The 13,966-nt window shown below is 33.0% G+C and overlaps 1 protein-coding gene across 2 annotated transcripts; it reads left to right on the forward strand.

Moving 5' to 3' along the window:
* The first annotated feature begins 5,225 nt into the window (after positions 1-5,225).
* Positions 5,226-8,543, forward strand: LOC136416684 (ras-like GTP-binding protein RhoL). Of its 2 annotated transcripts, none has more exons than XM_066401981.1 (5): positions 5,226-5,350; positions 5,577-5,754; positions 7,873-7,987; positions 8,087-8,204; positions 8,259-8,543. In XM_066401981.1, exons 2-5 carry the CDS (start codon positions 5,606-5,608, stop codon positions 8,465-8,467), a joined length of 591 nt encoding a protein of 196 aa, XP_066258078.1. In that variant the 5' UTR covers positions 5,226-5,350; positions 5,577-5,605; the 3' UTR covers positions 8,468-8,543. The 2 variants fall into 2 exon arrangements, with proteins under 2 accessions (XP_066258078.1, XP_066258079.1); XM_066401982.1 differs by lacking the exon at positions 5,226-5,350 and adding an exon at positions 5,372-5,473.
* The last annotated feature ends 5,423 nt before the right edge of the window (positions 8,544-13,966 follow it).

A 13,966-nucleotide genomic window follows, 5' to 3' on the forward strand; every position in this document is an offset into this window, starting at 1 on the left:
TATAGCTTTATTTCTCTTATCTCTTTTCTTTCTCAATTTTTTGCTTTGATACAATAAATTCTCGCTCTGCTTTAAATAGCAGGTGGGAGGTTTTTTAAGTCCTTATTAGGGCAATTCTTTCATTCTCTCGTTGTGACTCCTTGTGCGGTTTTTTTTTGTAAATTAGCTCCAAATTGAACATTTTTCCCCTCAGCGTAGATTCGGAGGTTGTTAGTGGTGATTGCGGAAAGGAGGAGGCAATATAAGTGATGCTGTAGCATTTTTTAGCATTATTGAGGTGAGCGAGAGTAAATTCTCGGTGTTCGGTTTTGGGGGAGTTGGGCTGGGGCAGGGAAATAAGCGTTGCGAAGGAGTATTGGGAGAATGAGGCGGTGGGGATTAACAATGCGTATTGGAAGTGTCAGGATTATAACATAAATATTATATCTGAAATTTGTGCCGACGCCAACCGATAAGGTTTGTCTTAACTATTTTATGAACTGTAAGTTTGACAATAACCATATATGATTGCTTGGCCAGCACTATGTTAACCGAAATTGGATAAAAATCAAGGATAACTCTGCAGCAAAACGTCTAATAAAAAAAATTTGCCCGCAAAATGGCCTTAAAATGACGTTTTTACTAAAAGTCACTATCTTCATGACATGCTCCCCTCTTTATCGAATAACTTTTATTTGAAACTTTTTTTTATACAACGTATTGTTTGAGTAATCTTTAATCACAGCTTTAAATGAGACACCCTGTATACAACAGGTGGGTTACTGAGTGGACAGTTTCAAATTAACGATTGATGTGTTTTCAGGAAAATCATAAATTGGGCAACAATTTTTCTTGAGTCCAAAAGAGGTGCTTCGCTTTTGAAAATAAACTACATAAAAATCCTAAACCATTTGTCCAGTATAGTTTAACGACAAATATCCCAGATTGAGGTATGCTAGAGGGATACTTATTCAGCTGAAAAATGAAAAGTTTAAAGTAAAATATCTTCTATTTCAGTACGTTACACGCGAATAAAGCCTAATAACAAAATTATGGGTGATTTCTAGCGCTTCTCTGAAGGTAACAAGTTGTTCTGTTAATGATATCCTGTCTAAAGGTAGAACGATTCAGTCCGAACTTTATAAGCACATTACGAATTCATGGCGAAAAATTTCAATATTTATTTCAAATATTGACTAAAAATTGGAAGAAGAACCATTTTGTAGAAACATCCAGTATATTATTGGATTTTTCGAATCGTATCAACAAATCAAAAACAATGTTTAAAAGAGTGAAAATATTTTTTAAAAATTGCATTTTCACAATTTTACCTTATTTTTTAAGCTATTGATAAAGTAATTCGAAATATTTAATAATGTACAAGGTGTTAAAAAAGAACGCAAAATATTTAAAGAGATAATAGTATGGACCAAAATAAACAAAAAAGTTTTGATAAACATGAGTCCACAGAATAACGGTTTTGGAGATATAGAAGGTTATTCTTTTTTGAAACATTTATTTGCAATTATTTATTACTTATTTATAATGAACAAACAAAAATTGTTCTTTTTTTAAGTCTTTTTTGTTTTGCAAAAATTTGCAATTAACTGATACGCATTTCATGTATGAAGCTTATCCAAATTGCTAGATTTTTTGACATTGTATGTTCATAAGAATTCACCAAAGATTGCATGATACCAGTTAATTGAGCAAACAATACTAATTATACTAATTATAGGTCGGTATCTACTCGTAGAGCAGAAGAACAGATTATGCCCTATCATATAGGCATAGGATAGGGCATAATCCAAAGACGAGTGTACAGAAAATATCAGTCGCTGTAGGAATTAATGGTCCCCTTGTTTAGAGAATTCTCCACGAGCAAATGCCTTATGTTTTCTATGTGAGAGAGTACAGGTCTTAAATCCACTTGATCATCAAGCACGTTTGGTTTTTTGCCACTGGTTTCTACACAATAATGCTGAAGACCCCGTTTTTTCGTCAATATTCTTTTTACTGAGTTGCTGATGAGTGCGGGTACACACGAAATGGAATTATTAATTTTCACAATATTTATGCTTGGACCTACGCAAATGGCTCTCATGGAATCTGGACATCAGATATGTTAAACATTTGGATGGGTATTGTAGGCGACAAGTATTTAGGTCCTATTGTTTTACCAAACCGATTAACAGACACTGCTTACCTAAACTTTCTGCAGAACACAATGTGTGATCTGTTGGACGACATTCCTTTAGACTAAAAGTAATAAATCTGATTCCAGTATGGTGGTACTCTAGCTCATTTATCGATTGCCATTAGAGTGCATTTACGCCAATCTTTTCCACTTACATGTGTATGAAGGGACGAACCTGTATTATGGCCTGCAAGATCACCTGATTTAAACTCCCTAGATTCTTTTTTGGGGGATATTTGAAAACGTTAGTCTATGGTGCCCCTCTAAATAGCCTCGAGGAGCTGCAGCTACGAATTAGTAAAAAAAAAGACAACAAATCGAAGCTAATGACTGGGGTTTTAGAAAGAGTTTGAATAGTCTTTAGACTAAGATACAAAAAAAATGTAGCAAAAATGTCGTCTGCACGAAAATTGAAAGAGGAGGCTCTGAATGTCTTATGAAACTTTATTTTTTATTTTTGCTAGAAGCTTTTTTTGTTTGTTTGTACATAATAAACACGTAATACATTTTTGTAAATAAGTGTTTCAAAAAAGAATAACCTTCCATATCTCCGAAACTGTTACTTGGGGACTCATGTTTACCAAGATTTTTCGTTTATTTTAGTCTACACTATTACCTCTTTAAATATTGTATACTCTCAGGACACCCTGTATAGAAGGATATCTTCTGAAAAAAAATCATAGTTATAGTTAATTGCGGATACACCATCTAATTTACGAAAAACGAATGACGCCACTGGATTCTACAGCAAAAACTATTTCAGAATCTGTTTTTAGTTTCTTCATATTTTATTGGATGAATGAGATACAAAGTTTGTAAATATACGTTGGTTCTGTAAAAAGTATTTAATCGAAAACAAAAAATGCGGAAATGATTAAATGTGATACATTAATGAATGTATAATAAAATGTGGTTTTTAAATCCATAAAATACTTGCAAGGATCATATTTAGAAAAAAAAAATTATGAGGATTTTTGATAATCAGAACGATAAAGAATGAAACCAGAACCATTTTATTGAAGATTAGTAAAATGAACATTGGAAAAGTAGTTTTAGTTTTTAATTAACTCTCACCACAAACAAAATTCAAAGCATGCTGGCTGCCCTTACATAAACTATACAGTTTGTGTATACATGTATAGTACATTCAGCTAACCATATGTGATAAATGTTGTTAAAAGCACCGTTTTAGACATCATTGTGATAGAATAATAGCTACTAGCGTAACAAGTTAGGAAATGCGTAGTTTTATGTAATCATTGATACTCTATCAGTATGACACGAGTCGCGTAAAATCGCATTTCCTATCAAAGTAAATAAGTACAGGGTGAGTCATGAGGAACTGTACATACCTTGGAATAGGATTACTATGAGAAATATTGAATGAGTATTAAAAAGTTGCTCCCATTTTTTATTGTTATTATACAGGGAGTTTTACACATTTTATCGAAAAATGGTTTTGTCTATAACTTTGTAATGCCAGTTTACCTTTTTTTAAATTTTCTAGTAAAAAAGTACACTGTTGTTTGTATATGAGTAAGATTATGTATTCAGAGTTTAAATAATCCAGAGCAGTGTTCAAAAAATTAAGTAAACTTTTTCCAGACAAAAAAAATAACCTTGTATACGAATTTTCGAAAAAGCGCTGTATATATTTGCTAAAGATTAGATAGACTAATAGTTATACATAATCAACAAATTTATCACACTTTATTGCTTTGTAAAAAAATGAAGTTTACGAAAATGCTACAGATTTGGATATACTTACCATGCTTATCTTGAATACATTGTATTTTAAAATCAAATATTACAATTCGTAACAAAATGCAAGACTGCTATATTTAATTAAATCATAATGAAAAAAATTTTTACACATAACATTTTAAAATTAAAATAACGAAAGAAAAAAAAGCTTATTTTTTTCTATTGTTAAAAAGTGACTCAAAAAACTTACATAAAAAATGAAATGAAATGAAATGAAAAAAATGAAAAATTTACTATTTATTATTACCAATTGTTACTTAAAGATATTTTTAAAATAAAAACTTCTAGATTCTATGTATTTAGCTCAATCAATCCAACTACAGTAAAAATAGGTTTTCTTTTTATGCCTCAAATAGATGCTTCCATTATGATGCTATTAAATATTGTAGAGTCTTGCGTTTTGTTATTAATTGTAATATTTGATTTTGAAATATAATATATTCAAGGATGGTAGGTATATCCAATTCTGTAGCGTTTTCGTATACATCGTTTTTTTTTTCAAAGCAATGAAGAGTGTGACAAATTTGTTGACTGAGTATAACTATTAATTCATCTAACTCTTAGTAAATATGCATAGCGCTTTTTCGTATACAGTGCGATTTTTTGGTCTGGAAAAAAAAAATAAATCTTTTAAAGACGGTACTGAATTTTTGAATTCTGACTACATTATCTTAATCATATACAATAATGTGCTTTTTCACCAGAAAATGAATAAAAAGCAAACTGACATTACAAAAATATAGCCAAAACCATTTTTCGACGAAATATGTAAAACTCCTTGTATAATAACATTAAAAATACAAGTAACTTTTCAATGCTCATTCAATATTGCTCTTGGTAATCTTGTTCTATGGTAAAAGTATGTACAGTTCCTCATGACTCATCCTGTACAAATGACTTATTAATTCTGCTGTGCGGTAAAGAAATTGTAAGAAAATATTATGAACTTGAATATATGCAAGTTTCACCCTTTATCTGCAGAAGGAGAGGGACCATTGTTACTGGTCCATTTGTTAGCAGAGTTGTGAAATGAAGCTGCTTGCTTTTACTGGTTTTGTTGACAAAATTAATTTCTAATTGATAGAATCTATTAAATCACAATTTAAGTAGAGACAAGGGATTGTAAGTTGCTAAGTTTTCATCAATTTTGGGAATATCTCTATGATCGCTTGTACGTTGATGATTATTTGCGTACCCACGCTACTATTTTGTAATGAAATTTCAGAGAAGTCACTTATCAATGAAAGAGTTATCTTATCAGGTAAGGTGATAGATAACAGCTGTCGGCACGTCTAAAATATGAATTATTTTAGTTAAAATTAAGAGCGATTTTTACATTTAAGGAAAAGTGTACACACATTTGTGGTTCGGGGTAGTGTTGAGGAGAGATACAATTAAGTACTATTAAAGGTAAGTATTCGCTTTGATCCATGAAGGTGTTTGCAAAGACGATTTAAATGACACGAGTCGTAAAACAAGAATAATAAATAAATGACATCATTGTTGGCGTGTTAGTGTGTTCTCGCTAATTAGGTGTGTAAAAAATTATTTTTTGGAAAAAAATTTAATTGCCATTTTTTCTGTTCTTTGCCTATCTGAAAAGATCCTTTCTTGCAAAAACTATTTGTTTTTTTAGGAAAATTAGGTGTTGGAGATGATGTGAAAATGTCAAGAAAATCACAAAGGGGAAAAGGTGGATCCGCTTCCGATAGGATAATTAGAATTACAGTCGTTGGAGACGGAGATACAGGGAAAACTTGCCTTCTTATTGTATATAAAGATAAAAAATTTGACGACAGATATATACCAACGATGTAAGAACCAAAAGGTTTATTATGTAACATTGCACGTTTCTTCAATCAGATTGACTTAGGAGTTTCCTCTAATACGTTATACAGGGTTAGCTAATCAACCCGTTGATTAAAATTGTTTTTACTTCCCACTATTGTAGACCAATAAAATTTGGTTTCAGACTAAAATCGATCATTTTGAGTAAAATGTTTCCAAAATGGCGACACTTCCGTTTAGTAGCTACCAGAAGTAGTACTAATTTCGCTATTTTAAACAGATTCTGCAATTGTTTTGTAATGTTCGCATTTTTCGTTAAATTTTAAGGCGGGTTTATGTAAAGTGTTTTATGTTTAAAATTCACCGTTTCCGAGTTATACCGAAAATGTTGAAAATTTTAACAGGTGCAAGATCCTACGGAAATCGGTATTGTACGCTAACGGCTGCACATTTTGAAATCGATGTTCTGGATTTCTTTGAGAAGAGAACCTAAGAAGCTATGTTCTGACATATTTCGATTTGAGAAAAAGCTTTCTAAAACCACCGAAACGAGCCTCCGAAATTGGACGACTTCAAATCTTTAATAACTTGTTTATTTCAAATGGGACACCGTGTACAGAATCGGTCAAGGGAACCTTAATAATATTTGGCACAGACTTTAAAGTGCTTTAAGGTGCCGGGTATCCCATTTTGAAATAAGCAAGTCACCAAGATTTGCAGTAATGAAACTTCGGAAGCATGTTTCGGGGGTTATGGAAGACTTTTTGTCAACTTGAAATATATTAAAACGCATATTATTAGGTGCTCTTTAAGTTCCAAAACAACAATTCCAAAATTCGCAGCGGTTAGGGAACAATACGGATTTCCACGGGATCTTGCAGCTGTGAAAATTTTCTTGTACAACTCAGAAAGGGTCAATTTTAGATATGACACTTTATACACGTGACTCTAAATTCCCCCCCTCTTAACGTTTTAACAAATAATTATTTTAAAAAATTCAAAAGCAGTATCAAATAGGCCAAAAAATTTTAGTATCTTTAGATGTTGGTTTTTTTTAATGTTACTTACGTCACCGGTAGCACAAAATTAAAGATTTTTTAAAACGGAAATATGGGTCAAGTGACTTCTCAAATTGAAGGTATTTAAAAATTACATTCAATGGTGTATTGTGATTCAAAATCTATCGATTAGTTTTTGAGAAAAAACAACTATAAATTTGTCAAAAAATTCAATATAAACTCCGTTAAATAGTACGTAAAAAATGACAAAACTTATTTGTTGATAGGAAATTGGTTTGTTTCCGATTTTGTGCTCACAAATAGTTTTCGGTTATTTTTATTTACTTCTTTTTTTTGCCACAAATTACTTGTGAGAACAAAATTGAAAACAAACTAATTTCTTATCAACAAATAAGTATTTTTTCAATGTTTAAGTACTATTTATCTGAACTTGTATTGCATTTTTTTATCAAATTTATAACTGCTTTTCTCAAAAACTAATAGATAAATTTTGAATCACAATACATCATTGAATGTAGTTTTGAAATACCTTTAATTTGAGGTGTCATTTGACCTAGGTTTCAATTTAAAAAAATTGGCCACTTTGCGTAACCGGTGACCTAAGCAATATTTAAAAAATAGACAAACGTCAAAAGATAGAATTTTTGTCCTATTTAATGCTACTTTTGAATTAAAAAAAAATTATTTGTTAAAAAGTTAACAAGGGAAGGGGGGACAATTTAGAACCGCATAGTATAAACTGGACTTAAAATTTAATGAGAAATTCGAAAATGATAAAAAATCAAGGGATTTCATTTAAAATAACGAAGTTACTTAATATTTGACAAATTGACATTTTGCTTGTTTATAGCTACTTTTGGTATAATCGGAAACGTCACCATTTTCAAAATATTTCACTTGGATTCAGAATGGCCGATTCTAGCCTGAAAATAAATTTCATCGGGCTACAATAGTGAGAAGTCAAAAAATTTCTATTGAACGGATTGCGTGGCTAACCCCGTAGAGTAACACCGATAATGTACTCAAGAAGGGTCATTCAACTCGGTTCAAGGGTTTTTAGCACTGGCAAAACAACACTAATTGGGAATCTAAGGATCGAACCTAAGTAATTTAAAACGTTTTTAGATTTGATGAATATTCTATGACCATACCTATAAATTATGAACCATATACGATTATTCTCTCCGACACTGCTGGTCAAGAGGAGTTCGACAAGTTACGAAGACTAGCTTATAGATTCGTAAGCAAATACGAATATCATCTAGTTAAAAATCGGCGTTTTGTCATCTTCCGCCTCTAAATTATGAGAAGTAATTGTGCACTAACATTGAAATTTCAGGCAGACGTATTCCTCCTTTGTTACTCAATAGCCGAAAGAAGTTCTTTCGAGAACATCTCACTGACATGGGCGCCTGAATTGAAGAAATGTCGTTCATCCGCAAAAATCATCTTAGTGGGTGAGATTTTTGTATTAAATTTTTTATCTTAAAATATCAGTCATCTTGTTTCAGCGACAAAAATCGATTTGCTCGCTAAAAGGAAGGTGACTACGGAAGAAGGAGAGGCACTTGCCAAAGATATTGGTGCCGCTGGTTTCATTGAAACTTCTGCCAAGAACCTATGGAACATCGACGCTGCTTTTCAGATGGCACTAATGGCTGTGCTTCAAAGTAGGAATCAAGTTCAGCGGTCTACAAGAACATTATGTTGTTTATTATGATATTCGAGTTCTAGTGATATGAGGCAATGGACAGATTGTCTGTAGCACTGCTTATTGCACCTATTTGTCTTTTGAATTTTACGGCAATGTTATTTAAACTATCCATTAATTCTGTATGAAGTACGTTTAAAAAAGTGAATTTAATACGGTAGTTTTTCACATTTTTCTTTTTATATATCCCTGCTAGCGGAGCGAGGTCCGTTGCAGGTACCTGTATGATTAGTGGGTACCTACATATAATATATAAACCAATAGGTCAATAGAAATATTCCGAATTATAAACAAATTAAACGTTTAGTGCTATCCGACAATGACTTACAAGGCGGTTTTCCTCGCAATAAGTGAAAAACAAGTAAACATGAAATTAAAATTAAAAAGAAAAATAGGCGAATATAAAATAAAAATATAAAAATGGTTGAAAAATTACATAAAAGTCTGCTATTTAGTATAATGTAAGAAAAACATAGGGTTTAGTGTTTAGTTTTTTCATTTCGTATATGAGCGCAAATGATAAATCCATGCGAATGCGGTTGTTCTCAGTATTGGGTGTATCTTCAGTTACATTACCTTATTACTTAAGATTGAAGATATATATTTTATATACATAAATAAAGCAATGAGCTCAAAACATTTTGTTTTAAGTTGACCCAAACAGTATCCTTGCAAATAGTTCTTCAGCGTGGTATTGCTGTTCGATCCTCATTCCTCACCATTACATCAGCTGCAAGCGGACGGTATCAATTTAACTCAGCGGTTTAATTTGGACTTTTGTCCAAGTAATAGCGACGTTTGTGAGTCGTTTAGCATGTGGATCGATTCGAATTACTATCTTTTGCTGAGTTTTGTATTTTTGCTCAAACAATTAACCTGTTTTGCCCTTAAGACATATTTCTACACGTCTAGCGGTCCACTGAGAAAAATATTTTTTATTTTGAGGTTTTCTGTCACACCTGATATTAATTATACAAAATGTTTCATAATTAAGTGCCAACCCTCAAACAGGGTAATCTATGTGCAAAAATAATACCAAATTGGTAAATAAACATACGTCCTGAAGCGCCCCGTAACGGAGAGACGGCCCCTTGAAGGGGGTCCCAATTAAATTGTTTTTGCTAAATAACTCCTAAATTACTTAACATGAATGTAAGAAATTTTGGTATTTTCACAATTTCGACGTGCTCTATTCAAATATCTTATCAAAGTGGTTTAATCTGAATCATAGACCTGTCATTGAGACAGTTTGGGTTACAAAAACAGTATTTTTTTAAGTGGGTGCGAATTTTACATTTTTTTGCTAAATAAATGTAAACCTAAATTTCTGTTCTCAAAAAATATTCACTTGAATAATAATTCTATCTATCACCATTTTTGGAAAACATGTAATTTAATGTTCTGCCTTCATTTCATATTATTTTCTGTAAAATACTAAAGTGGGATTTGAAACAAATACTAGTTGCTTAATAGTCGGCAGTTTAATATTTTTATGTTTTAATCTAATGTACTAAAAAAATGATACATTTTTATCAAATCTTTTTATTAAACCATAGTTACGAAACATAAAATAAAGCTAAACAGAATACTAATTAAACCACTTATGTAAATAAATGTTAAAATTCGAATTTTCTTGATTGCAAAACCTGGCTTGTTTTCTAATGTTTAAAGACGCATAAAGAATTTCAAACAGATTGTCCTTAATATTGTTGGCAGTATCATTTATTCGTCTTAAAAGTTCTTCTTCGGTATTTTATTTCGGTGGAATGAATAATACTTTACATTTTACCCGATAGGTAATAATCTGGGAGATTTAAATCAGGTGATCGAGCTGGCTAGTTTATGGGTCCGTCTCTCTCTATCCACTTGTTATAATTTTGATTTAACCACTCTCGAACGACTGAGCTAAAATGAGTTGGCCTAACATACTAGCCCATACACCAATAGTAAATTTGTTTTGGAAGTTGGTTCTTCTTATGACTCTCGGGTTTTCGAGAGCCCAATAATGAATATTTTGGCTATTAAAAGCTTCATTTTTTGTAAATGTTGCTTCATAGGACTGTAATGTTAGGTCTATCTACCATAAAGTTCGGTCTGATATTTTTGTTTCAAGCTAGAAAAAGAATGCGCATGCTCTTTTGACCACACGTGGCTGTCTCTATTACTGCGTTTATACACATGCATTCTTTGACATTGACTACAGTAAAGAAGTCATAAGCAATCTTGGAAATTGTATTGTACAGTAAATTGTTAAATATATTAAAAACAGCATTATTTTCTTCTTCTTCATCACTGAACAGAACTTTCCGGTAAACTTAATATTTTGTTACAGGTATGCTGGTAATTCAAAATCCAGTGGCGAAACTCCACACAAGGAGAAAAATTCTCAGATTTTAAATCTTACACCCTCTGATAATGAAAAGGATGAAGTCCTTGCATTTGAGTCATTCTTCCAAACGAAATTTGGTTTTATTTTAACTACATAAGACGTATTAAAAACTTACACTTGATTTATGAATATTAGCAATATTGTCTAGTGATCTTAATACTATCTGGGGATATTCTTCAACATTTAATGCCTGTTCGAAATTGTGGTTTTTAAGAGGTTTTCCTTATCGTCGAGACCGCCTAAATGTACCGTTTTCCACTAAATTTCTGAATGCAGTGACAAATAATTTTCGATAGGGTACTATCCTGGTAGGATATTGCATTTGGTACTATCGTACAGCAGTACTTGTGTTACCATAGAAGAAACCATAAATAAAGTGAATATCAACTAGTTCAGTATTTGTAAAATGCTCCATAATTCACAATAAATTAAATTTCGATGATTAAAAGTTACATAACTAATTAATAAAAATGTCAAATTGTCACATATATAATTAACTTGCTTTTGTTTCAAAGCCTACTTCAGTGTTTCACTGAAAATAATGCGAAACGTTTGCAGAAAATTAAATTGTATTTTTCTCAAAAACAGCGAAAGTTCAATTCTATTGCCGGACCCTATAGTTTACGAATTACTTAGTCAAAACAATTTTATTGAAGCCCTCTTCAAAGGGCCACATCTTTGTTAGGAGGTACTTCAGGACATATGTTTATTTTACTAATTTGATATTATTTTTGCACGTAGATTACGCTGTTTAAGAGTTTATTATGGGACACCCCGTAGTTTACTGAGAATTTCAAAGCCACAAGGTCGATTTCCATGATTTATTGCAACAGCATATCCTTCTCTCCTTGTTACTATGCTTAATAGAATTGTCAAAATTTCTGATTGTTCTTTTATCATCATACAGGGTGTTGGATCGCTGGACCGACCATAGGAAAACTCATGTAAATTTCAATATCATCTAATATTATCTTCCCTTTTCATTTAAGGGCAAAATTGTATTAAACTTTTTTGAAGGTCCTTTTATGAGAAACTCGCATGTAAATTATGATAAATGTTCTTTGCCCCATTTGCGAGACATTTTGAAAAAAGCTTTTCTAAAATCCGCAAACTTATAATGTTGCCCTAATATATTCCTCAATTAAACCATCAGCAACTATCATCTTATTATCTATTGTTACATTATGTAAATGAGTTTTATCAAAACGATTCTATCTTTATTAAATTTTCTTAAAAAATGTCCTACACAATAGCAGAGAAACTAATAATGGCATTGCATTGGAAATAATTTTCTAACAGTAGTTGATATCTTCGCCGTGAATTAACCAGATAGATTCGTCTCTAGCCATACAACAGTGAGAGGTGTGGTCAAGCTTTTCGGGGAATAGGGCACCTTTAAGGATAATTGCAACTGTTCCAGGCCCATTGCTGGAGCTGACAGGCAGAATAATAGTTCCGATTTGGAGATTCCTTATATCGAAGCAAATCTTGGTCTTAGTACCAGAAGTTTCGATGAAGTCAGCATCATGCCACAGCATGGCACAAACTAAGAAAATATAAATATCACCCCTATAAATATCAAAAACATTAAGAATTGTGAGAGGGTGATGAGATTCGAAGAGCTGAGTTTTGTTTCAATGTAACGGAGCGAGTCAATGATCGAATTTTTTTTGAAAAACGTCTGTTTTACGAACGAGTCTACGTTAACGTTAAATAAAGAACCAAATTGCCAAAACCTCAGATACTGGAGCAAAGAAAATCAACATCGGTTTATTGAGGCAACGACACAATACTCTCAAAAGGTCAATGTGTGGGCTGGAATCCTTGGGCACAACATTATCGGACCGATTTTCTTGCAATAAAACCTAACTGGAAAGTATCTTTTGGAGTTATTAGGTGTACAACTTTGCTTCCGCCGTTTTTGAATAGATGTATGTAGCGGTAAGTAATGATCGAAATAAATAACCCCATGTGGGCATGCAGGAGCCTTGGGCACCTGTTAACATAACCTCATAAAAATATTAGTCTATTTGTGTCTTCATCATAAAGTTATTCGCAATTGAAAATGTCAGTGTACGAGCCAAATTCTCGTCATTTGCGGGAGGTTTTACTTTTCTGCTTCAATATGAAGAAATCTGCTGCTGAGGCTCATCGAATGCTCTCAGATACTTATGGGGAAGCCACTATTAGTGAAAGGACATGTCGTGAGTGGTTTCAGCGCTTCAAGAACGGTGATTTTCACGTCGAAGACCAACATAGCGGTGGAAGAAAGAAGGTTTTCCAAGATGCGAACTTGGAAGCATTACTTGACGAAGACTCGTGTCAAAGTCAACAAGAATTGGCACAATCATTGGGAGTGACTCAACAAACAATCTCAAAACGCCTCAAAGACATGGGAATGATTCAGAAGCAAGGATATTGGGTGCCGTACGAGTTGAAACCAAGAGATATTGACAGGCGTCTGTTCGCTTGTGAACAGTTGCTTGCAAGGCAAAGACGGAAGGGATTTCTGCATCGTATTGTGACTGGGGGCGAGAAATGGGTTCATTACGATAATCCCAAACGCAAAAAGACTTGGGGATATCCCGGCCATGCTTCCACGTCGACGGCCAAACCGTCTATTCATGGTTCCAAAATCATGCTCTGTATTTGGTGGGATCAACTCGGCGTAATATATTATGAGCTGTTACAACCAACTGAAACAATCACAGGTGCTCTTTATCGAACCCAATTAATGCGTTTGAGCCGAGCATTGAAAAAGAAACGGCTGCAATACAACGAGAGACATGATAAAGTGATTTTGCAGCACGATAATGCTCGACCCCATGTTGCGCAAGTGGTCAAGAAATACTTGGAAACATTGAAATGGGAAGTCCTACCCCACCCGCCATATTCTCCTGACCTAGCTCCTTCTGATTATCACTTGTTTCGATCCATGGCACATGGGCTAGCTGACCAACACTTCCGGTCTTATGAAGAAATAAGAAATTGGATAGAATCGTGGATCGCTTCAAAAGATGTCCAATTTTTTCAACACGGGATTCGTATGCTGCCCGAAAGATGGGAGAAAGTAGTGGCCAGCGATGGACAATACTTTGGATCCTAAAGGTATAATTAGT

This window comes from Euwallacea similis, chromosome 24, assembly GCF_039881205.1.
Source record: "Euwallacea similis isolate ESF13 chromosome 24, ESF131.1, whole genome shotgun sequence".
In the NCBI taxonomy this organism is placed as follows: Eukaryota; Metazoa; Arthropoda; class Insecta; order Coleoptera; family Curculionidae; genus Euwallacea; species Euwallacea similis.